The sequence below is a fragment of the Suhomyces tanzawaensis genome (genome assembly GCF_001661415.1).
Source record: "Suhomyces tanzawaensis NRRL Y-17324 unplaced genomic scaffold CANTAscaffold_2, whole genome shotgun sequence".
Classification (NCBI taxonomy): Eukaryota; Fungi; Ascomycota; class Pichiomycetes; order Serinales; family Debaryomycetaceae; genus Suhomyces; species Suhomyces tanzawaensis.
This window is the reverse complement of record NW_017963637.1, coordinates 467,500-491,291: the sequence shown is the minus strand read 5'-3', so window position 1 is coordinate 491,291 and position 23,792 is coordinate 467,500. Positions and strand designations below refer to the sequence as shown.

General features: G+C 48.5%; 14 protein-coding genes and 1 non-coding gene across 15 annotated transcripts; 6 read left to right on the top strand and 9 right to left on the bottom strand.

Moving 5' to 3' along the window:
- Window positions 1-344: 344 nt before the first annotated feature.
- CANTADRAFT_168616 (uncharacterized protein) lies at window positions 345-1,429 on the bottom strand. The gene is made up of 4 exons (XM_020206349.1): window positions 1,073-1,429; window positions 649-774; window positions 511-558; window positions 345-470 (listed from the first exon to the last, which is right to left on the bottom strand). Exons 1-4 carry the CDS (start codon window positions 1,202-1,204, stop codon window positions 399-401), a joined length of 378 nt encoding a protein of 125 aa, XP_020065775.1. The 5' UTR covers window positions 1,205-1,429; the 3' UTR covers window positions 345-398.
- Window positions 1,430-1,748: 319 nt separating this feature from the next.
- CANTADRAFT_33947 (uncharacterized protein) lies at window positions 1,749-2,762 on the top strand (the record flags this gene model as incomplete). Its single annotated transcript, XM_020208557.1, has 1 exon — window positions 1,749-2,762. A coding segment is annotated over one exon (1,014 nt), but the record flags the coding sequence as incomplete, so codon positions are not given.
- A 795-nt stretch (window positions 2,763-3,557) lies between these two features.
- Window positions 3,558-4,295, top strand: JAB1 (COP9 signalosome catalytic subunit; the record flags this gene model as incomplete). Its single annotated transcript, XM_020209551.1, has 1 exon — window positions 3,558-4,295. A coding segment is annotated over one exon (738 nt), but the record flags the coding sequence as incomplete, so codon positions are not given.
- Window positions 4,296-5,380: 1,085 nt separating this feature from the next.
- On the top strand, window positions 5,381-6,155 carry CANTADRAFT_168257 (uncharacterized protein). Its single transcript, XM_020206346.1, has one exon. The coding sequence runs from the start codon at window positions 5,545-5,547 to the stop codon at window positions 5,965-5,967; it is 423 nt and encodes a 140-aa protein (XP_020065772.1). The 5' UTR covers window positions 5,381-5,544; the 3' UTR covers window positions 5,968-6,155.
- DOT4 (ubiquitin-specific protease) lies at window positions 5,870-8,459 on the top strand. Its single transcript, XM_020207326.1, has one exon. It carries the CDS (start codon window positions 6,344-6,346, stop codon window positions 8,273-8,275), a length of 1,932 nt encoding a protein of 643 aa, XP_020065771.1. The 5' UTR covers window positions 5,870-6,343; the 3' UTR covers window positions 8,276-8,459.
- Window positions 8,460-9,895: 1,436 nt separating this feature from the next.
- MOH1 (Moh1p) lies at window positions 9,896-10,315 on the bottom strand (the record flags this gene model as incomplete). The annotated part of the gene is made up of 1 exon (XM_020208607.1): window positions 9,896-10,315. A coding segment is annotated over one exon (420 nt), but the record flags the coding sequence as incomplete, so codon positions are not given.
- Window positions 10,316-12,216: 1,901 nt separating this feature from the next.
- Window positions 12,217-13,077, bottom strand: CANTADRAFT_46581 (mitochondrial 54S ribosomal protein uL22m; the record flags this gene model as incomplete). Its single annotated transcript, XM_020209360.1, has 1 exon — window positions 12,217-13,077. The coding sequence occupies one exon, from the start codon at window positions 13,075-13,077 to the stop codon at window positions 12,217-12,219; it is 861 nt and encodes a 286-aa protein (XP_020065769.1).
- A 283-nt stretch (window positions 13,078-13,360) lies between these two features.
- On the bottom strand, window positions 13,361-14,077 carry CANTADRAFT_46265 (uncharacterized protein; the record flags this gene model as incomplete). The annotated part of the gene is made up of 2 exons (XM_020209312.1): window positions 13,361-13,555; window positions 14,024-14,077. The coding sequence occupies 2 exons, from the start codon at window positions 14,075-14,077 to the stop codon at window positions 13,361-13,363; spliced, it is 249 nt and encodes an 82-aa protein (XP_020065768.1).
- Window positions 14,078-14,292: 215 nt separating this feature from the next.
- On the bottom strand, window positions 14,293-14,844 carry CSH3 (Csh3p; the record flags this gene model as incomplete). Its single annotated transcript, XM_020208835.1, has 1 exon — window positions 14,293-14,844. A coding segment is annotated over one exon (552 nt), but the record flags the coding sequence as incomplete, so codon positions are not given.
- A 94-nt stretch (window positions 14,845-14,938) lies between these two features.
- CANTADRAFT_25099 (uncharacterized protein) lies at window positions 14,939-15,169 on the top strand (the record flags this gene model as incomplete). Its single annotated transcript, XM_020207325.1, has 1 exon — window positions 14,939-15,169. A coding segment is annotated over exon 1 (164 nt), but the record flags the coding sequence as incomplete, so codon positions are not given.
- Window positions 15,170-15,677: 508 nt separating this feature from the next.
- VTC4 (Vtc4p) lies at window positions 15,678-18,009 on the bottom strand. The gene has a single exon (XM_020207324.1). The coding sequence runs from the start codon at window positions 17,907-17,909 to the stop codon at window positions 15,732-15,734; it is 2,178 nt and encodes a 725-aa protein (XP_020065765.1). The 5' UTR covers window positions 17,910-18,009; the 3' UTR covers window positions 15,678-15,731.
- Window positions 18,010-18,356: 347 nt separating this feature from the next.
- On the bottom strand, window positions 18,357-18,428 carry CANTADRAFT_t52. Its single transcript has one exon. It is a non-coding gene; the product is annotated as a tRNA-Gln (tRNA).
- A 608-nt stretch (window positions 18,429-19,036) lies between these two features.
- On the bottom strand, window positions 19,037-20,131 carry DAO2 (Dao2p; the record flags this gene model as incomplete). Its single annotated transcript, XM_020209420.1, has 1 exon — window positions 19,037-20,131. One exon carries the CDS (start codon window positions 20,129-20,131, stop codon window positions 19,037-19,039), a length of 1,095 nt encoding a protein of 364 aa, XP_020065764.1.
- A 544-nt stretch (window positions 20,132-20,675) lies between these two features.
- On the top strand, window positions 20,676-21,986 carry CANTADRAFT_20219 (FAD/NAD(P)-binding domain-containing protein; the record flags this gene model as incomplete). The annotated part of the gene is made up of 1 exon (XM_020206536.1): window positions 20,676-21,986. One exon carries the CDS (start codon window positions 20,676-20,678, stop codon window positions 21,984-21,986), a length of 1,311 nt encoding a protein of 436 aa, XP_020065763.1.
- An 864-nt stretch (window positions 21,987-22,850) lies between these two features.
- CANTADRAFT_30710 (hydroxyacyl-thioester dehydratase) lies at window positions 22,851-23,573 on the bottom strand (the record flags this gene model as incomplete). Its single annotated transcript, XM_020208367.1, has 1 exon — window positions 22,851-23,573. A coding segment is annotated over one exon (723 nt), but the record flags the coding sequence as incomplete, so codon positions are not given.
- Window positions 23,574-23,792: the final 219 nt, after the last annotated feature.

Genomic DNA, 23,792 nt, shown 5'->3' with positions numbered 1-23,792 from the left:
TTCTTCCGTTGAATCTTCTAGCTCCACCGGACACTCTTCTGTCCCAGCCAGCTCCACCGGTAAGACTTCTTCCGTTGAATCTTCTAGCTCCACCGAACACTCTTCTGTTCCAGCTTCATCTACTGGTGTCACCACCGAGTCTAACTCTTACTCCACCAAGACTGACATCAAGACCACCATTGTTACCATCACCTCTTGTGCCGACCACTCATGTACTGCCGTGCCAGTTACAACCGGTGTCACAACTGTTACCAAGGACTCCACTATTTACACCACTTACTGTCCATTGACCTCTGAGACCACTCCTGCCGCTCCAACTACCGCTCCAACCACTGGTCCAGCTCCTCACGGTGAATCTTCCACTGAAGGTGAGAAGCCATCTACCACCACTGAGGGTGCTAAGCCAACCACTGAGGGTGAAAAGCCAACCACTGAAGCTGGTAAGCCATCCACCGAAGGTCCAGCTCCAACTGAAGGTAAGCCAACCACCGAAGGTGCTAAGCCAACCACTGAAGCCGGTAAGCCAGAAGGCCCAGCTCCAACTGAAGGTAAGCCACAAGGACCAGCTCCATCTGAAGGTAAGCCAGAAGGCCCAGCCCCAACTGAAGGTAAGCCAACCACCGAAGGTGCTAAGCCAACCACTGAAGCCGGTAAGCCAGAAGGTCCAGCTCCAACTGAAGGTAAGCCACAAGGCCCAGCTCCAACTGAAGGTAAGCCAGAAGGTGCCAAGCCATCCGAAGGTAAGCCAGAAGAAGCTAAGCCAACCACTGAAGCCGGTAAGCCACAAGGCCCAGCTCCAACTGAGGGTAAGCCAGAAGGTGCTAAGCCATCCAGCGTCGCTGCTGAGTCTCACGAATCTACCACCGTTGTCAACTCTTACGTGACTGTCTCTGGTTCTGCTCCAGCCGGTCCAAAGCCAACCACTGTTGCTGGTGTTGAGCACACTCAATCCGCTTCTAAGCCTGCTCCAAGCGCTGCCCCAACCGTCGCCCAAGGCGGTGCTGCTGCTGCTAAGTTGTCCGCTGGTATCGTTGCCGCCGGATTTGCTGCCATCTTATTGTGATGAATTTCTTTCTGTATTAACATTTTTCATACCCATAAAACTTTTTATATAAAATTCTTCTTTATTTTCTGCATTCCCGGTTAGGTTTCGGTCACTATTCGGTATCATCTTAACTAAGTTAGATAATAGTTTAATGAACATCCTTTAGACATTCAGTAATTGCTATATCTGGCGAAAAAAGGCGTTCTCATTTGGATCGCAGCTTGGGAAGTCTTTTGTGACTCTCCCTAGCCAACAGAGTGTAACAGTCACTCGCTGTCCATCCGTGGCACTAGAATGTCGTTGCAACCGTTGCACTGATTCTTGTCACCATTTGCCCCCGCAGCCCCAGATATGTCGCGACATGACACATTATGTTGGGACACTACCCGTGCCAAAAGTTTGCAGCCATTTACCAACAAAAAAATTGTTGTGGTGTGTATTCAATTCTGGCGGTAATCTTTACATTAATAGATTTAGAGCAACTAGAACCGTCTGATATTTGGAAGCAACTGGAGCCACTTATACCAACAAGCTCCCCAAAAAACTAACCATTATCTACCTAATTGCACTTCACTGAGTCTTTTGCTCCTACTTAGCTCCATAACTCACCATGGCCGATACTAAAGTCGCCGAGTCCAACGAAGACCGCCCCGGTTGCAGTGCATCAAAGGAGAGGTCAGGAACCGAGCAGGCACCCAAGTCGCCATCCGTTGCGAGTGCAGCTTCCAATGCCGCCCAGACACCCACTTCAGTCGCTAAGCCAGCGGACAAGCCACTTCCACTTTCTTCGGAGATAAAGCTGACAGAAAACGAAAAAACATTCTGCAGAGGAAGACCATCCTCCTGTGTTTTCGTTGCCAGCTTGGCTGCCAACAGGACCGACGACGAGCTCAGTGTTGCCGTGGCAACTCACTTCCAAAAATGGGGTGTGCCTTCTACCGTCAAAGTATTGCGGGACACCTGCAATCGGCCCTACGCTTTTGTCCAGTATAGTAACAACTTGGAAGCGAAGCGGGCAATCAAATTTGGACACAATTCAATATTGAACGGAAGAAACATTCGTTGCGAACAAGCTAAGGTAAACAGAACCTTATTCTTGTCTAGCTTGACTGTTTTCACAGAGAAGGCTATAGAAAAACACCTTACAGATTTTGGAGAAATTGAACAACTTGCTCAGAGTGACCCTGCAGGTGTTCTCGTTGAATCTCATTCTGCAAAAGGCTCAAAAGCTTGGTACTGCAAGTTTGTCTACAGGGACGACGCTATTAGAGCTTTTGCTAATCTTTCTGAGGGGAATAATTTTGAGGTTGAGTGGGCGCAGAATATCGACACTTGTAATAACGATCCCGAGATTGAGGAACTAGAGAGTAAGCCTAGTTTCGACAAGTTCTCAATCTTTGTCGGTCAGCTAAGCCCAAATATCAAAGATAAGGAATTGAAGGAACGGTTTTCACGCCATGGGATGATTACACATGTCGATCTCATTCGAAAGCCAGGCAACACTTTTGCTTTTGTTAAATTTGAGGATGAATCTAGTGCAGCCAGTGCAGTGGAAAGGGAGAATCACTCCATGCTTTGCGGAAAAACTATGCACGTTCAATATCGGGAAACATTTGTCAACCCAAGCAGGTCTTTTGACAGGGTAAAGGGAATCGCTTTAGCTCCACCACCAATAAATTTGAATAGAAGGTATTCCAACACAAGAAACGAAAAGCCCAAAAAGATCCTCCGAAAATCAAAGTTTAATGGTTCATCGAATAACTTCAACAGAAGAAAACCACAATACGATGAAATGGATAAAGCTCCCTTTGTCTTAAAGTCTCAAAATTGTGAATTTGTCAATTTGAAAGACAAGAAAGGGCTTAAGCCTTCCAAGATTGCTGTCTATAACAAACCATCTCCTGGTTCAAGCAAAGAGAACACACCCACACCTTCTCCTACCAAGAGAAGTACCAAGCCAAGCACCAAAGCAGAAAGCACTTCCGACGAAAACTCGGAAATGACATCTCCAATTTCTTACAAAAGAAACAATAGCAATATGCCTTATTTCTATTACATTCCAGGATCCGAACCCCATTCAGGGCCCCCCATGAGTGCAAAGTTCGGACCCCCCTTGCACAGTGCAGGAGGACCACCCCCACCACCACCACCCAACTTCTTCTACCCTCAGTTTTTCATGCCCTACGAGGGCCATGAATTCCAAGGGCAGATGCCACCACCTTTCCCACTCTCGCCTTATCCTTTATATTATCAGCCGGAGCCTGAGTACAACTGAGCACTCTAGAGCATAGCTCGGATCTACACATGCTTACTGATCCTCAGCGGAAAATCAAGTTCCACTTGCTATACTATAATTATTATGAATGCATGTCTTATGTAACTGTGAACCCAGTAGTCGTGCGAATTACCGAGATGGTATCTACACCAGGCTCAAGACTTGTATCCAACCACTACATCTATCATCATGTCCTGTGCACACAGTGAAGCGCGAGAGCTGGATCTCCCCGTTGGAATGTCAATTGATATTGACAAGTTGGCCTGTGCCATCGAAAACAAGTCACTGTTCGCCAAAAGAGACAGGACCCCCAAGACCCAGGCATCTATCAATGATACCTTCTACAAGCTTCCAGCCATCAACGAGACGCTTGCACGAACGTTGCCGTGGAAGTCGGACCCCAACTACTTCCGCAAAGTGTATATTTCTGCCATTGCGTTGATGAAGATGACGTTGCACGCCAAAAGTGGCGGCAGTATCGAAGTGATGGGGATGATTACTGGCAAGATCATGGAAGGCGCCATCGTGGTGATGGACGTGTATGCGTTGCCAGTGGAAGGGACTGAAACGCGAGTCAATGCTCAGGCTGAAGGCTATGAGTACATGGTACAGTACCTCGAAGCCAGCAAGAGGTTGGGGACCCGCAATGAGAACATCGTAGGCTGGTACCACTCGCATCCTGGGTACGGGTGCTGGCTCTCTGGGATCGACGTGAGCACGCAGGCGTTGAACCAGAACTTCCAGGACCCGTACTTGGCGTTGGTTATCGATCCTATCAAGACAGCAGCTCAAAACAAGGTGGAGATTGGGGCGTTTCGGACGTATCCCGAGGATCATGCCAGCAGCCACGGCACCAGCAAGAGTGGGGTGAGCCAGAGCCTGCGCATCTTGCCCAAGGCCAAGCGTCGGGACTTTGGCATCCATTCCGACAAGTACTACTCCTTAGACATCGAGATTTTCTACAGCGCAGTGGATATGGGTGCGATGGCTTTGGCGATGAAATACGAAGACAACAACTCAGTGGCGTGGATCAAGCACTTGTTGAGCGACAGTGCGACTTCCAGCGGTGGCCACACTACGCGAGGCTCTGAAGGGGATGGTAGCGAGGCTGTGACTCCGGCCAAAGCCACTCCCAAGTACAGAAGGAGTGCCATCAACAATTACGAGCTCGAAGACGACACCATGAACAAAGTGTCTCGCTTGGTCGACACCTTGCAGAAGTGGGACGTTGGCAAGGTACGACTCAACAAGAAGTTCGAGCTCGGATTCGAGAGCTTGATCCACCGTAAGCTCTTAGAGGGTCCTGGTAAAAAGAGCTCGACCTCGGAGCCCAGACCCGACAGTGCGCTGGACGAGTGTATGGACGATGGTTCAGAGGTCCTGGACGAAGACGAAAGCGACCTTGAGGGCCGTGGCGACAAGGAGTCGCGAGGACTTGACGTTTCGGATATGGAGGATGCCATTTCAGTAGAGAGCAGCTCGGTACACAAGAATGACGACGAGGACGATGCCATCGACGAGGACGAGTTCAACGACAACGCCTACTCCGCGGAGATGCAGTTGATCAAGAAAGAGCGTCGCAGCTTCGTCGAGGATGCCAGGCGCAGCCATCTTCGTCACCAGCTCATTCTTCCAAAGGACAAGGACCGGCTCAGGTCCCACACCCGTTCGCCATTGAGGTCACCGAAACTTCCCAGACAGGAGTCGCTGGGGGTGCGATTATCCCGTGCCAAGTTCCCGTCGAGGCCAGGGGCCTACGAGGACGAACACGCGTTGAAGCTCAAGAAGAGTGGTGGCAGAGACATCCCCGACCTCTCACGGTTGGCGTCGCAAATTGGCCAGCACGAGGTGCAGGCATTGGTCAGTAAGGATATCCAAAACCGGCTCTTTCTCTAGGTGGAAAAGGATTCATGAAGAAATAGATTTTCAGAACATCTACAGGACACAAGGCTTCAAAACAATCAAATATGGGTTTTAGAAAACCCATACCCTCGGGGAAAAGTGAGGTCCATAGAAATGGATTTGTAGAAGATCTAGAAAGAAGCTCTAAGGTACAGAGGATCATTATGTGTTTTGGAAGATGTGGACAGAATTATCAAGGATCAAAAAAACGTTCTCGAGGAAATATAATTTCGCAGAATCAGATGGGTTTTAGATGAGGAAATAGCTAGTTATGTGATTGGTATATATTGCAAGGTAATGAACGAAAAAGACTCCATCATGTATGAAATGGCAGAAATTAGACCGAATAATTAATTACAACCTGGTAATTGGATTGAGCTGTTACCTACTTCCGACAATTTCTCCAATCTATTTGAAGGTCTACTTTAAGGAGTCGCAAATACAACAAGATGCATGTGTGATCTTGGCTATATTTTACGTCTCAAGAAATCGACTAAAACAGGATTGGTGGCAGGAATATGCCAAAATTCAACAGATTAAGGGAGCTCTTAACTGTCCAGAAGGGCTTAAATATGTGAAAAAAATAAAAATAGAAGATTGGAGATGCAAAAATATCCATGTGGATAATTTTATCTGGAAGCTTGGGGAGTCAATGCCACGGAGTGTAAGTATAATTACAAGAACAATTGAAGAGGATGTGGAGTGTGATTGTTGTATTCTCGGCCAAATTATAGGGCTATCGTAAATTCCAGAAATGCCACGCAGATGACCAGCAAGTTCTAGTTGGCGGATAATAATTATCACACTAACGGGACTGGTGCTTCTTAACTCCTGGGAAAAATATCAATAATCGTAAGAAGGACAGCATTCGGCACTTGACGAGAGCACAACAAAACATCTTAACTAAAACAACAACCACACCATCAAACACGCTAACCTAATCCTACGAGCTCATTCACGATCCACCACTTCCCATCTCACTCCCCACCTCCTCATCTCTCCTGATCCATCTCCTGCACACAAAAAAGAGCATCGCAAGGATTTTAGCAGGACGCGAGACCCACTCCCACCACTTATATCCACACATCACGACCAGCCGTGGGTGTTATTCCGTCAAATCGATGCCACCATCCGCCCCGCCAGTAACCGCCCCCAGTAATCCCTTAATCGACCGGTACCTCACCAACCCATTGACGTTCAAGCCTGGAAAAGCTGTTTCTGACCCTTCCTCTGATCGTCCTGCCAGCTATATCGTGTTATCCAGACTGAAAAATCCGGTTGCTCCAGCTCCAAAAGTCCTCCCAGAACCCGAAGAAGCTCCCATGAAGCCCAAACCCAGATCCATGGCCGAGGCTGTGGCTGCCTACACTGGCAAGAAGTTTTTGACCAAGAGCGAAAAGAGGCTCTTGAACAAGCACAAAAAACAGGCCAAGCAGGCTGAAGACGCTGACGACGAGGATGTGGGTGAGGCGTTTCTGTCTGAAGGCGACTCTCACTACGAATCCGCGTCCGAGTACCTCGAGGGCACCGACTCGCCATTTACAGGGTTCAGCGAGGCCAGTGGCGATACCAGCGAGGGTGAGAAGACGCCAGCCACTGAGGACGAGAAGACGCCAGCCACTGAGGAGGAAAAGAATCCAGTGACTGAGGACGAAAATACGTCTGCACCAGCCAAAAACGAGAAGGGTCCGGCTGAGGAAACGCCTGACGACGACAGCGACGACAACGACTTCGAGCGCTCGGCGTCCAGCTCGTCTGAACTGTCGGATGCACCCGTTGATGAAGATGCCGACATGGAGCAGCTCAAGCACGACTTGAAGGCAGATGCCGCCCAGACGTTGCCGCAGGAGGAGTCCAAGTCGACGCCTCCCACTTCTCCAGAGGAAGAGGCTGACGCCAAACCGCCAGTGTCGTTGGACGGTTTCTACGACTTCAACGAGAACTACAACGACAGAGGCGCCAACGGCTCGTCGCGTATCCACAAGAGCTGGCGCCAACTCGCCACCAGCCGCCCCGTGGGCCTCTTGAACCACGGAGTCACCTGCTACATGAATTCAGCCATCCAATCGTTGGTGCACATTCCAGCAATGGTGCACTATTTGAACGAGGTCAGTGCTGGCAGCTTTGATTCCAGCATCAAGCCACGGTCGGTGACACACGTTATGGCAGAGTTGGCAGCCAAGATGTGGGGCATGGATGGTGCCAAGGCCAAGGGCAAGCCAGCCAAGTACATCAACCCCAAGAAGATCATCCTGCGGTTGGACGACATCAACTGCATGATGTCCGAGTGGCAGCAGGAAGACTCACATGAGTACTACATGTCGTTGATGTCGCGGTTGCAGGAGGACTCCACCCCCAAGGGCAAGAAATTGAACCAGTCGGTGATCTACGACATCTTTGGCGGGTTGTTAGACCAGCACATCACCTGCTCGGTGTGCCACAACGTGTCGGAGACCAAGCAGGAGTTCTACGACTTGTCGCTTGGGTTGAACAAGAAGAAGCACAAGACGCTCGACGAAGGTGCACAGACCTCCCACAAGTACTCGATCGAGAAGTCAATGCGTGACTTCTTCTCCAACGAGCTCATCAAGGTCGACAAGTCCGACAACTCAGGGTACTTCTGCGACAAGTGCGATAAGCGCACTTGTGCCAATAAGATCAGCTTCATCAACAGGTCGCCCGAGACCTTGACCATCCACTTGAAGCGGTTCAAGTTCAACGGCAACTCGTCATCCAAGATGAAGCAGGCCATCTCCTACTCCAAGTACTTGGACTTGTCGGAGTACACCGCCGACAAAACTCCTACCAAGTACAAGTTGATCTCAGTGATTGTGCACGAGGGAAGATCCATTTCCTCGGGACACTACGTGGCCCACTGCGTGCAGCCAGACGGCTCGTGGGCCACCTACGACGACGAGTACATCAACAAGATCCACGAGCGCCAGGCATTGAGCGACCCTGCTGCATATGTGTTGGTGTACACCAAGTTGACCCCCAAGGCCAAGCGGGGTCTGGACGGCGACGAGGGTGCCAGGAAGAAGAGGAAGGTATAGGGAGAAAAGGGAGAACAGGAAGAAGAGGAAGCTTTAGGAAGAAGAGGAAGCTCTAACAAGAGGAAACTCTAGGAAGAGGAAACACATAGGCAAGAGAAGCATCCCTAGGCACTTCAAAGAAGCTCTGGGCCAAGTTTAGGCCTGGTCCGTGTATATTAGACAATGCATTATTAGAGTAATTTTGGGGGTATTTGTAAGTGTAGTAAGTTATAGTCCAGTTCGTATTCCGTTTATCATTGTTCGAAAACGTTTTGGGGTTGAGGCTTGAGCTGGAATTCGGGGAATTAAAAGCGTACTATGGACAACCCCATAATTTCCGTGCAAGAAATCGTGACATTATAGGTGGGGCAATAAACTATTAGAATTGAGAGTCAACCCCAATAAGCTCACCTATTCATGAGTATGTTCTCAAGATGCTGATAAAAGCATCTTAAGTGACCAACTTATGCATATAGACGGACGTTGTAGTCCTAATTGGTGGAACATAACCCAAAGACTAATTCTGGAAGATAACCCAATAAATCGGGTGAGGATACCCGTTTCCTTCGAGCCGCATTTGTGTTAATTAATATTATTAGTTATGTGCAACTAGATACGAGTTGTGTAAGCTAGTACCATAGAGTAAGGACTACGAGTTGTATCAATTATAGCGCTATGAGATGTGTCAATTAAACTATATAAATATCATAGAGTGATGGACAGGCTACGATTAGTGTCAATTAAAATTGGCTCGCTACGTCCACTAATCCGGACTGTCGAAGGGTAGAATGTACGGCACAGGACTTTATGTGTTCGTATTTGTATTTATCGACAAAATTCCAACATGGAGTTATTCAAGTAGGCTAGTACTTGGATAAATTAGTTTTGTACCATCAAACACAGCTACGACCGGTGCTAGCTATAATTCTTTAGCAACATCCACCAGTTGGAGTGAGAATTTCAAAAGCGTAGGTGTGCATAATTAACAGCTAAGATTGGTGTTAATTGATTAGAGATATGGTCCACAAATAATGTAAATTATATACCATCATATGGATCTGAATAGGCTGGGCTAGGTGTTACGAATATATACCATCACAAAGATCTGGTATAGCTATTAACTATCTTTTTAGTAATAATTCCTATACTATCAAACGGATTCTGTTAATTAATATTCATTAGCTATATACCAACATAGAGTAGATCCCAGACCAGCCACTCCTCGCAACCAAACCATTACCTTACCTGAGGAGAAACAAACAAACCAATAAAAACAAAGCCAAAAGACTGGCTGGGATCGTAGAGAAATGAAATCTACCAACGTAGAAAGTATCTAGAGACAAAAGAGCAAGCCCACGGCCAGAGAATTAGAAACATCGTCGACAAGGGGTCGGGGAATTGGTCATGGACTGGGTACACCAGCAAAACAAGACCAAGGGGTCGCTAGGCGTCCACAAACACCTCATCCTCGTCCTCCTCGTCAACGTTCTTGATGCCAGGGATCCGGAGCCGGTTCAAAAAGAGCCCGTTGGTGTAGTCCCGGTAGTCGAGCGGGGGCTTGTGCAAGTCGGGCGAGGTGAACTTGAAGGCGTCAATGCCCCCACGGTCGTCCAGTGAGTCCGAACTGATGGTGCTGGTGGAGCTGTATCTTCGTCTGATTTTGTTGCGCATAGCCTGTTGCAAAAGATCGTTTGTGGAGGGGTGGTTGCTGACGAACTTGACGTAGGCTTCCTCCACCACGAACTTGCCTTCTTTGTAGCTCTGGCTGGAGCTGTAGGCCTTCTTGTAGTACCAGCCCAACGGAGCCTTGCACTGGTGGCAGCGGACCTTGTAGATCTGGTAATGGCCGGTCTTCATGCTGGTTCTTTGCAACGGGGAGTCAGCCTCGATGTTGATGAGCTTATCTACCAAGAGGGCGGGTCCGCTGGCGCCTGTGAAGCCGTCACAGATGACCAAGTCCGACAAGCAGAGGTGGGACGAGCAGCCTAGACAGGCGATGATCTTGACGTCTGGCGACTCGTACATCGAGTCGTCGAAGTAGTTGGTGAACTTGAGGCCCATTGGAACGGAGGGATGGGAGATAAGTGCTGGGGAAGGGTATGGTTGTTCTTCAGAACTGGTGCTAATCTGCTAACAGCTGGAGGCTAGGTGTGATAAGTGCCGGGGGGATAACGTGCTAGCAGAAGCGTAAGAATCTGCTAACAACGGGTGGAGGTCTGCTAACAGCTATCTGTTAACAAGAAGTGGTATGTGGAACCCCTAACAACTGGCGGCAATCTCCTAACACTACTGCTGGGGAATGTGGAACTGGTGTAAAGAAACAACTGGTGGTCTCCTAACGATAAATATGGTGGCAATCTATATCTCCTAATTCCAACTCTGTTACGCTTAGGGGGAAAAGCAGCCAAAGTCGTACACGATCGTACGGTGCTGGGCTCAATCAGGGGGGGAATTAGCAGCAGCGCAGTAAGCAGGACGTGGGACGAGTGACTCAGACAAGCAAACGTAACAGCAGTAAGTTGTACAGTGATGACCCAATCAGGGGCGTGCTACATATATATATATGCTGCGTGGTTATGCACTCACTGCCTAAGGCTAGTGGGTATTTTGTGGAGGATGAAACGCCTAGATGGGACAGGTGATTGTGGGACTAGAACGAGGTTGTGGGAGGGGGAATTTGGGGAGAGAAGGGAGGTCAGGTGTCGTGGGCCCACCAGGGGAACTGGGCCGTCACGGTGGAGAGGAGGCTACGGCTGGCCGGAGAGGTGGCAGGGTGGCATTGGCTAGGAGGGTGCTAGTGGGAGTCTGCTTACTAGGGGGTAATGCTCCACACCCGCTAGGGGTCACCATTCAGGTAAGACAGGTCTGCATGCGGTACGGACACGACCGGCGTCTTCCAGGAAGGAGGAGTACGATAAGTAGCCATGGGCACTAGGAGTGCTGAGGCCCGGTGCTGGGAGGCATGGCTAGCCTGTGCGTGTGTGTTGGACTCAGGCAGTCTCGCCACAGACGGTTCTCACCCCCAGTATCTGGAAATTGTTGGATACATATCTGGCAGTGGGACCCAACTGCTCGGCGTCTTCGTTGATCCTTAAGTAGCAGGATGTGTGGCATTTTGTTGGTTCTAGGACCATCGTAACGATTAGTCCGGACGGACGGGTATCGGTGCAGTTTTCTGAGGTGATTCTTGGGTTTGACTACAGGATTTTCCTTTCACCTCCTACAATCCACCAAGAGCATTGAGATGGTGACCATTTGGTGCACCAAATGGTGTTTCCTAGGTCAAGAGTATTGTAGCGGAGCAGAAAGGACGTCTACGTCAATCGGGTGATGTTCAGAATTCCAGGACTATTATTTATAGTATGGCCTGGACCCAGAAAAGCTCCTGCATCAAGAGTAATAATAGCTGATCCAGCAAGGTTGTTTACGTCAACACAATAAAGGGTACTTAGAGGACTACCATTTATGGCTCGGACCCCGAAAATTTCCTACACCAGTAGATGATCCCGAAAGGCATGTAATAGGTCGTACTGATCCAAGAAAGGTTCCTACACCAGTAGGTGACGAAAAGCATCGGTAACAAGTAGTACTGATCCAAGAAAGGTTCCCTCCACTATAGTAGTGGTCCAGAAATTTCCTACGAAATCCAATGGGTACTAAAAGGACTATCATTTGTAGTATGGCCTGGTCTACGTCATCCCGACGATGTGTCTTTACAAGGCTACACTTGTTCCTACATCTATTGTAATAGATATTGGTCCCAGAAGTTTACCAGGTCAACCGTATCTGTACATAAATAGGACTACACTCCAGACGTGTATTTAAGGGACTACGACTTGAAGGAATGCACACCAATTCGATGCATATTACAGGACTGTCGACTACACTTAAGTTCCGATGATGTGTATATTTACAGGACTCCTAAGAAGCCCTACTTCAATCCGATGTGTATATTTACAGGACTACCACTTGTAGTATGGTCTCACCTTGAAGTTCAAGGGATCGTTGTTCAAGAACATTCTTGGCTTGGCTTGGAGCTTCTTCTGTGCAGCCTCCCACTCCTTACGGAGCTTGGTCTGGTTGGACCTCAAAATGGCCCGCAAGTGCACGTACGGATGTTCGATGATCCCGCACCGGCCTCTACCCTTGATATCTGGTCTCTTGACCCACTCACCATCGGATCCCACCCACAAACTCTGGATGTACATGGTGTCCTCGTCCAAGCCGAGCTCGCGGGACTGCTGCAATCCCTTCTTCAACAACTTTTCCAACTCAGTGGACATCTTCTTGGGGTTGAAATGCAACTGGTTGATGGCGGTCTTGACGTTGTATCCTCTGACAAAACGATTCACCTGGGTGGCCTTCTTCATGGACGATTTGATCCGGAATGACTTCAAGTATACCGATGGTTCCAATATGTCGATTTCCTCCTCGGTCAACAGTAACTTGTACTTGCTGCCGTTATGCTCCACTATCTGGTTGTTCTTGAAGAACCCGTTTTCGGCGACGTTGGCGTCAAATAATGCTTTCTTCAATGGCGTCACGTACTTGTCGATCTTGTACTGTCTTTCCAATGCTTCTTTCATGTGGTATTCTTGCAAGGTGGTGTCGTTCTTTGGGGTGACTTCGGTCTCTTGAACCACGTCTTCTTCGACTGGAACTGGTTCCGACTCTTTCTTGGTCAACTCTCCAAACACATTTCCGTTTTGGCGGGGGCTGGAGGTGTGTATGTTGCTGCTGATGACGGTGAATGGAGCAGGCCTTATGGCAAGACCTCTGGCCAATCCGGAGGGCCTGATCAATAGACTGGTCAACCTGTTCATTATCCTATTTACAAATTAGGTTGATTGTAGTGTTGAACAGAGTATGGAAATTTTCAAATTTTTTTACTAGTGCGATAGGCGCACGACCCACCTACCATCATAGACTTTGGACAGGGCAATATACCATTCTAGCCTGCCTAGTGGTCTGTGGCACATTTCGCTCCTACGCTTGCACGGACAGGCCATGTGAAGAATTACCTGAATGTCGTAATTTTATTATGAAATAAATATTGATGGTATTTATTCGATCCAAAGACCTCTAATGCACAAATCGTCCCATGACTTACTCGTCGTCGTAACCAGTCAAGTTTTGATCTCTTTGTCTGGTTGGCAATGGGTAAACGTTAGGAATTGGCTCGTGGTCGGCGTACAAGTACTTTCTTCTCAAAGGAGTGGCCAACAACAAGACTGGGGCACTAAGACCCAACAACACAGACCAGAAGAAGTGTGGCTTGGTGTGTGCATGGTAACGAGCCCACTAGAAATGTTAGTATATTATTCGCTGTTGCAAGATGCGGATGGGAGGTGGTGCTGGTACTTCCAGTGATGAGATCTGTGGACAACTGTGGATACCAATGGCAAGCGAGGACCAACTCAAAGAAAACCACCGAGAACAGAAGAATTTGAGTGTGCTCATATGAAATCCACCTGTTTTGCCTCTGTGAGGTTTGTCTTTGTTTGGCTTCCACGTTCATGGCGATGCTTAATCTGGGTGCTCTATTTGGATGCTCTATTTGGGTACTATCTGGGTGCCATTCAGCGGACCCACATGCCCTTATTTGACGATTTCGTTCACATCCCACCTTGTAGGCCCGACTCATAGCTCAGTTGTTCTTTTGTGCCAATCCAGTCGCTGGATGCTCTTCAGGCCTCGAGCACTTTCTCATGGTAACTATCTCATCCCACCACCATCATTCGGATCTTGTTACATCTTCGGCGTACTTACTCTGATGGGCTGTTTGTAGTAGGTTGGGTATTCCCCGTAAACTTTGTCTGACATTATTGCTTGGTGTCTGTATAACCAACAGTTTTTTCAGTAAGTAAATCTTGCGGAGGTTCTATTGGTGGAAGCGCGTCCTGCACACAAAAGAGCGCTACCAGATAAGCTCGATACTGTATATACGTGGAATTACTATACCCTTACTTAGATCTCTTCTTAGCGGACTTGGACTTGGTCTCGGCACCAGTAGTGGTGGCGGAGGCAGTGGTCGAAGCAGCAGCATCGGCAGCAGCAGCAGCAGCCTCCTCAGCCTCTTTCTTGAAAAACTCGGTTCTCAACTTGTTGTCGTACCATTCAGCGTAGTACAATCCTCCTTGCAAGACCAATACACCAACGAGGGCCAACAAAATCATGATTTCCGAAGCAGCAATCACGTTGACCCCGGTGTTCTTGTCAACATCACCCCACTGTCCAGTCAAACACGAATTGACACCGATTCTGAGGTTGGTGAGGTAGATGATGATAGCCACCATGTACAAGATCAAAGACCCGTACTCGAAGTACTTCGCATCTTCACTAGGCTTGTACAACTTGATGAACGAACCAAGCAACCCCAAGAACATCACGAAATGGAACACGTGGTGGACGTACATAGGCGACTCACCCCATTGACGATAGTGGGCAATCGAGACATCGAAAGCTTCTGGCTGGTATCTCCATAAGGTGTGCAAGTCATAAGGCCATTGGGCGTACACGGTACCCAATCCGAACGAGGTAGCCGCAATAATGAGGGCACTGCCAATAGGCACGATATCTTTATAGGCCATGGTGGATGAAGATGAAGGCGATACCAAGACATTCTTTTCACATTTGAACACAGTCCCGCTTACGTAATTTATTAGTCAGTTCCAGTTATCCACGGGCAGGGCAGTTTCTTATTCTGTCCAGTATAGATGTCTGACAATAGAAGAATGTATCTAGTAGGGAACTACAGATTGATTAGGAAGCATTTTGGAAAATGTTTTATTGCTATTTGTTGTAAGACCATCGATATCTCTGGATTGGCGGGCATCCACCTGATGAGCCAGAAGCAAATCCAGGAGCATTCAAGCTATGAATAGTACCAGACTGTTTTGATGGAGGCGATCTTGATCACCTGTTTGCGTTCTTGTTACGTGTTTGTGTTCTTGTTCACCTTTTCACAGGCATGACGAATGGGTGCAAAAATTGGACCCTGAACCACGCCGTACGGTACTCCTAATCTTTGTAACCGAAAACAACAGTATAGTATAGTCTATGCAACTGATCAGTTGGTGAAGATTGTGCCCTTGAATGAATTTTGTTTTTCTCAACTATTCTATACGAGTAAGAATTAGGAGCCATCTCATGCTTAATTCTATTCTAGGGGCTACTGCTGGAGACCTTACCGAAACAGTCCAATTTACAAACGGTAATACTAGTCTAAGTAACTCCTTGTAGTTGCTCTAATGAATTCTTCGCGGAAGATCTTTATTACTCCCTATACTCAATAGAATATATTTGCGAGTTGAATTTCAAAGCAGAATATACAACAAATGATTAGATCGATCGTTGCTTTTCGATTGTGGGTTATCATCGGAGTTGTAGTCGCCACAGGGCTACATGTTTACTATTTTATTGCATCGAAATGATGATTATGTGTATTGATAACATGCTTAGAATTAAACGACTTTTACTAATTTTCAAGGAACTTAAAGGCAAAGGTAACAAATGTGGCAGCAAAGATACAAGCACAAATCATGTTTGGGCCAAACTTGTCACCGTAAAGAACTGGCTTCTTTTCTCTGATCATCAATACTCTCCATACATAGGTGTAGGCTGAATATAAAAAGGTGAACAAAGCGGTTATGAAGAAACCAATAGATGCAGTCAATGCGGATTTAGAACCGTAGTTCAAGAGGGTGGTGGCAGTGAAACTCAAGATCATACCAACGGATAACCAACTCAAAAATGTTCTTTCAGTGGCGAAGTAAACCTTTGGTTCAATTCTGATTGGAACAGCAATCTTCTTTCCCTTTGGAATCTTGGATTCGAAGGTCTTGTTCAAGTCAAAGTTGGTACCTTCTTTCACAGTGAAAGTACGGTCATCATTGAAGTAGTACAAGAACTTTCCATACAAATGGTAGAAGAAATCAGCCACAGGAGAGTTGGAGTGTCTGGTAGAGTAGTTGTTTGGCAATAACAATGGACTGTTCTCATCTAAGTCGTCTTCCAATGGGTTATAATCATTTGAGAAGTGGACTCCATCAGTGTAAGAGTTACCAGTCATTTCTTCATCGTCAAGTTCTCCTCCAGAAGATGATGACTTTAACATTCTTTGTTGTTGCTTTCTGTTGATACCAAATTCTTGGACAACCTTTGGCTTTCTGATATCCACGTCCATTTGTGGCAACCAGAATGGCAATAAATTGACGTAGTCTGGAAGTAAACTAGCACCACCGTGGATAAACTTGGAGAACTTTGGAACGGCTTCGACCAAGTGGGAAGCAACCAAGTCTCTGACCCATGCAGGAGGTTCTTGACCTAATTGAGTTTGCAATTTGACTTCCAAAACAGCGTATGGGAAACGGCAAATATCCTTTTCAGGCAATTGGGAGAATGGGTAGTCCACACCAATATCCATTCTTCTCCAGTTACCGCGAGTTCTGTCATAGCCATCGAAGTCATCTTCTCTAACCATAGACAATTCGGTATCCAAAGAAATACGAACTCTGGCGTCACCTGGCAATTGGAATGCAGTTCTGTTGTAGAAGGATCTCATGACTGGTCTGTACTTATGCTTCAACACACGGTATTGAACTTCCTTCGCCAATCTTTCCAAGTTGTCGATTTCTTGTGGAGATTTCTTACCGTCCTTTCTGGCCTTTTCGAAGGCTTGGCTAGCAGTGAAGTCACCCTTCAAGAAGGAGTTGACCTTCTTTTCCTTAAGGGCAAATCTGGCCTTGACCGACTTTTCACCCGTCCAATCTTCTCTGTGAGTCTTTCTCTCCACGAAGATCTGGTCGGACTTCATGCCACCGTACCATCTCAATCTGATAGCTTCGGCACCCTCGTCCTTGAGCAATCTACCGTAGTAGAGGTCCATTTCCTCGTTGTCGAAGTAGATGGAGGTGATGGCCGCATCTTCCGCTTCGAACTCCTTGTCGGCGTTGAACACCAACACAGGCAAGTGCTTCAAGATGACCAACTTCAACTCGGTGATGTTGTCGGGATGCACCCAGTACTTGGTGGTCTGTCTGACGAAGTTCTGCTGGGAGCCACCCGCACTGGAGTCACCCTTGACGGGGTTACCTCTGGTTCTGACCAAGTCGTACAACTTGGACAACTTGACAATCAAGTTGTCGTAGTTGTCCTTGTAGAAGGGTTTAGCGTTCAATCTGACCTGGAAGATGGGCTTCAAGTTGAACTTGGTGGTCTTGTCGTGCTTCTTGACGATCTTCTGGAACCCAGTGTAGTTCAACCTGCTGAACTTGGCCAAGTCGTGGACGTCGGCAATGATGTCACTCAACTCCTGTTCCAAGTCCTCGAAGTCTTGCTCCTGGGGACGGTTGGTGATCGAGGTGTCGTTGGGGTTGGCCTGCACTCTCTGGAGCGCGTTGACCACCTCGTGGACATAGGCTTCCAGCTCCTTGATACGACGGTTGACCTCGGTGTTCTTGACCTTGGTGAACAGGTACACCTTGTCCAACTCGGTTTCCAACGCGTTGAGGAACTCCTCCTCCAACTCGTTGCTCCATTCGTAGTCGTTGTCCTTCAAGCCCTTCTTCAACTGGTGCTTCAAGTCATCGTAGGCGATGTAGTAGAAGGAGTAATTCTTGATGAGGGCCTTTCTCAAATGTTCTCCGAACTTCATGGTGGTGGTAAGGATGATCGGGGTGACAGACGGTGGAGTGCCTGGTATATGTAGGTGGATAATCCGCGCTGAAGGCCGTAATTAATTGGCCTATCCCGAGATTAAGATTGACCACTCGTATATAGCGAGACCCCCACGTGTGGGCCTGGTTAGTGTGCACACTGGAAATAGACTGCGGGCGTGTCTCTACCGATGACTATGGCTCCATGGCTTCGGCACAATGGCGCTGCCATTGGCCGCCAGGACTAACGGGACGGGCCTGTGCTGTGCTGTCTGATGCAGCTCACAAGGTGTCGGTGGTTGGAGTGTCAAAATCCGTTGTTTGAGCACAAAACACCAAGCTCTGGGCATTACGTCAAACGCATTTACCTGGCCGGAAATAAGCCTTGTTCGCTAACGCCTCACTGGAGTGCTTATCAGCCAGCCCACATGTAAAAACAAAAAAGCAGGTCGTACCCGGATTCGAACCGGGGTTGTTCGGATCAAAACCGAAAGTGATAACCACTACACTATACAACCATTAGTTGAGGAAAATGCGAGGGTGGTTTGTCCAGCGATGAGGTTTGGGTGTATCCTGCATACAAACCGATCAATTAGCTGGGTGTTTTCAGGCTCAAGGAAGGTGGGTTAAAGGACATAAAGCCCGACGGGCTATATAAACATCTATATTTTGAATAGTTAGCTCCCCAGTTAATACAAGGAGCTTAAGTGAAAAAAGTAGAATGACATGTCCTCGAGGTCAATTTGCAACTCAGAACCAGAAGGGCTTTGTACATGTCCATTGCAATAGGTACATAGTCAGTAGAATATAATTTACTTCCCATTAGCAAAAAAGTCAACAATTAACAGCAGTTTCGAACTCCCTAATTCAGGGATGCTTTGTATGCTTTACAATTCCCCTGGCCCTAGCACTTTTACTACTCTCATTAATTTCAATCGGTGCTTCTCGTCGAAAGATTATGCTCTTAATTACATCTTAGTGGCCAATATTTATAGCCCACGAGTAGTCATATATCACCATTCATTCAATCTTCCTATTTCATAAAACATCAATAAGTATCATATTATTTCATCATTCACATATCAATTATTTGGTCCTATCGTGCATTTGCAAATAGAACGGCAGCCTACAACTTCAGCCCCAGAACCACCTCTTTGACTTTTTCAAGCACTCTCAACGCCGAGCCGTATGAGAGCTCGTAGCCCATGCCTCCGGCACCGTAATTGTGGATGACATCGTTGTCCCTTCCCTGCAGGGCATCCTTGCGCTCCAAGGCGATACGCAACCCGCCGGTTCTGGCGGGTCTGAACGCCATGTTCACTCGCTTGATGTCAAAGTACTTTTTTCCGTTTTTGTCGACTTTCATCAATTCGGGGTATAGAACCGCACCTCTTGCACAAATTGCACGGGTGTCCTCGTCCCGAATTCCATCGTAGAGGTCGCCAACTTGCTTGGTGCCTCCAAGAATCACGCCTCCGTTGTGGGGACGGGGAACCACAAAAGTCCACTGGCCATCCTTCAGCTGGTGAGTCACCGTTTCGTGGGTGTAGCGGCAGTGCGCGGGAGGGTCCACCAAAAGCGTTTGACCCCGGATGGGGAACACCTGCTGGTCGTGGCCCCCGTGGTAGAGCAAGCCGTTGCCGCTACAGTTGACAATCAACGGATGTCCCTCCACAAGCAGGTTGACCTGCTTGAGGGAGTCGAGTTTTTTGTGCACGAACGTGACTCCCCTGGCCTCAAGCTGGTGGTAGAGAAACCGCAAGAAAACTGGCGGATTTAGCACCCAAGTATCGTAGCGAGTGCCGAACACGACTCCAGGCGGGAGATTGTGCTCGATGGTCCTGAAATGGCGGATCTGCTCGGTGTAGCCTCTGCCAAGGCCACGGGTGATGGCGTCGGGAGACTCGAAGTACTCGATGCCATCGACGAATTGGATGGACGATTCCGGGTGCGAGTGCGCCCATTGCTGGAATTGAGCCAACGTTAGGCGAGTGATCATGGCCATGTCATACTCGGCGTCGTCGCGGCTGGGCGCTGGACGGTAGTGGGCGCCTGCCCACGGCGAGGTGTAGGCCGAGTGGTTGGACATGGGCAGGTTCAAGGCAGGATCGTGAGGCCCGTGTTGGGCCACCACGGTGAGGTGGACGCCTCGAAGCTCGCTTAGCACGAGTGCAGTGGAGAGGCCAAGCACTCCGGCGCCTACGACCACGATTTCAGACATTTCAGGGTCCTGGAAGATTAGTAATCGCTAGGGTCGCGAGATAGATGGAATTTCTAGTAAGGGTTCAGTAGGAGAATTTCGCGTGGGTGGTACGTTAGTGGAATTTCCACTACAAAATTACGTGTAATGGGAAATTTCGCGAGGCAGGGACCAGTAGGAAATTCCGCAGTAGGAAATTTCTGAGACAGTTGAAATTTCGGGTCCAACCGCTGCCAAGTTCCGGCGCGTGAGTCTAACGATGATCCAACGGTTGGTGAGTGCCACCGAAGCTAAGCACAGGTGACGATGGGTGCAGTGGACAGTTTACTCCCGAGCCAACTGCCCACCCGTCACCAAAACCCTTCACCTCCCACGACCCGATCTGATTATGCACCCTTCGCGCAGTTGTGCCGAACTCGGCTATTGGCCCCATATTTCACCATGCACCCGCCCGAAAAACACTGATGGAAAAGATAATTTTGCACACCAACTGATTCTACTTAAGAGGGCTCTAGCACCGTCCTCGTCTCGCCGCACCACAGCATCCACTGGCTGAACCGGCCTCATGCCCCTCTCGATCGCATCTGTTCTTCCCGACTCCACCACCCGCACGGCCACCTCGTTCACCACCAATGTGCTCGTGGTGGGTGGAGCGTACGCAGGGCTTGCTGCCGTCAAGAGCTTGAAAAAGCACTTCCTCGAGCGTTCTTCCGACCCGTTGTACTCGACTGCGTTGGCCAGCAAGAGCCCCAAGATCTCCATCACCTTGGTGGAGCCGCGTTCCGGTTTCTTGAACATCATTGGCATCCCCAAAGCGTTCGTGGACACCGAGTTCGCCAACACCCAGTACGTGCCGTTAGACCAGCTCCACCAGCTCACGTTCGACCGTATCGTGTCGAACGACGGGCCTACAGCCGACTCATTGGCCAAGGTCCACGCAGCCAGTCCCTCCTCCAACAAGGACGCTGGCATAGAGCTCACCTACGTCCACGGACGAGTCACCGAGCTCGGCACCAATTCGGCTACTTACGCCTTGAACCAATCCCAGGAAACCGCCACCATCGCCTTCGACTACGTGATCTTGGCCTCGGGCAGAAACAGATCCTGGCCAACCACTCCAGAAGCATACACCTCCCAGTTCTACCTCGACGAAATGCGAGCATTCAAAGAAAAGGTGGCCTCGCACCATACGGTGTCCATCATTGGCGCAGGAGCCGTGGGGATCGAGGTTGCAGGCGACATCAAGTTGCAATTTCCCGAGAAAACCGTCAACTTGATCCACCCCCATGCCTCGTTTCCTCCAGAGCCGTTGTGCGATGAATTCAAGAAAACCGTCCATGAGTCGTTGCAGAGGGCAGGAGTCAATATCCTCACTAATACCAGAATTGCGCGAGAATTGCCCAACGGCGACTTGGAAACCACCTCTGGTGAGGTGGTTCCATCCTCGTTGAACCAATGGTGTAATTCTCACAGGAATAACACCCAAATACTCACCAGTGAATTGCGCACGGAATTCGTTACTGCTTCTAATAATATCTTGGTCAACGACTACCTCCAGTTGACCAGCACCAACTCCCAGCACACTCACTTCTTTGTCATCGGAGACTTGGTAGAGTTGCCCATCATCAAGAGCGCAGGCTGGGCCATGTACATGGGCAGACAAGCCGCTAACAACATCACCAGCTTGATCTTGGATGACAAGTTGGTGGAGCCCATGCCAGATCTCACCCAGATGCCTCGAGGAATGGTTTTGGTGGCAGGAAACGGCGAGATCGTGTCTGAGTTGAGCGGGTCTGTGGAGCTCAACCATGAGGGCTACGTTAATGAGTATAAAGATTATTGTATTGGCAAGGTCAGAGTGACCTTGGACCTTTAGACCGTATAGACTAATTAATAACTATTTTCATCTATTTTTCAGACATATGAACACTACCCAAAATTATTTAATGGTTGGGCGTGCTTCTGGAATGTCAGAGTGTAATGGGTATAGATAAATCGATACTAAAATTTCCATGGGTTGATTCCAGGTTTTTCAATGGGTCCAGCCGATATTAGATTTCCCATGGGTTATTTTTCAGTGGGTAGATCTAGATTCCCTAGCCGTTAGTGGCGGTTGTACCGTTGACTGAGCCGTTATTTGACCGTTGAGTAGTGTGATGAGCAGTTGAGGTTGGACACTGCAACAAAGAACCATTCATAGGACAGGTTAAGAAGCACATGAACTTTTTTAAGAGTTTGTCGACAGAAGGATAAGATGGGATAAACCGACCCGGTTTTCGAGTTTTCAGTTGAATTCTTGGAAAATTGATCGTCCTCCTGCTTAATGCTTTATTCATCATGCTCTGATTTGTCTTAAGCTTAAAGTTGAATATTGATTAGAATTTTGTTAGTGAAACTTTCTGGCAGTATGGTAGCCCAATTATCCTCGGTATATGGAGAATTGGCTTAAGCGACAGATCTACTTGTGTGTCGGGACATTGACACCAGCAAAAATCCGCAAATACGGAGCCATCTTCCTGGACCTTTTAGGTGAAGCAATGTTCAGCTGTGCTAGGTGAAATCTTCCTTAATTGCCCCATATCCTGCCCACCTTTTCACCATACATTTATACTCAAGAGTTTTCTGAATATGGATTTTTCAGCCACTCAATGGCACCTTCTAAGTATCTTCTGCCTTCACCATCAATGCCTACCTTAAGTCCCTGGCCCGTCTCATGTGCCCACAACTTCATGGGGGTTCCCACAAAGCACGGTTCGATATTTTTGTAGCGAAACCGACCCACATGTTGCTTTCTGGTGCTGGTGAGCCAGTACAATATGAGCGACACCATCAACGGCCCGTGCACCACCACATCCCGCAAGCCCTCAGAACGGCAGTAAGCTGGGTCATAATGGATCTTATGGAGATTGGAGGTGAGCATGCTATATTTCAACAATTCTGTTGGGTTGAGGCACACGGAGGTAGACTCGCTGGGGACTGGAATTTCGACCTGTTTCCTCTGGGTCGTTCCATACGCCTCATTGGTGTACACCAAGCTGCGAGATTCTGTCAACAACGGCAGACTGGCCCCAAATTCCCGCTGAATTCCCACAAATACCGAATTCTCGATGGTTCTTACAGAGGCAACCTTCTCGTTGCACACGAGACCAGCTCCCACGGGTATCTTCTGGAAATCGTGGAAATCAAGCACTCCACGCACCCACATCCGCCGACGAAACAACTCTGCACCGTCTGCCATGGGTGCTTGATAGTTGTCGTATCCGTCAGCCCCCAACTGGTGGTTATTCTGATTACAGTATAGAAAATGGGCCCCAGTGTCCCAGCGAGGCGAGGACGGGAGGCATCGGGGGAGGTTGGGGAAGATGGAAGCCATGAGGTCGCCATACCGCGACAATGGGCCTCGTGCCACGGTATCTGGTAGCATCCAGCGGGCATGCTTGATGCTGGTGGCCCAAGTAGATACGGCCTGGCTGTGCATGGTGATGAGTTCGCACTGGTGGGAGAATTGGAGTTGTAGGGAGGAGTAGGGAGGTGTAGGGAGAATTCGCACTGGAGGGTATTAGATTCTAGGGAGGATTCGCAGTGTGCGGTGTTTGTGGGGGAGTCTTCACGCACTGGTGGCAGCGGGAGATTTGTCTCCCACACTAGTCCCTCGCGAAACTTTGTCACTACAATTCATCAC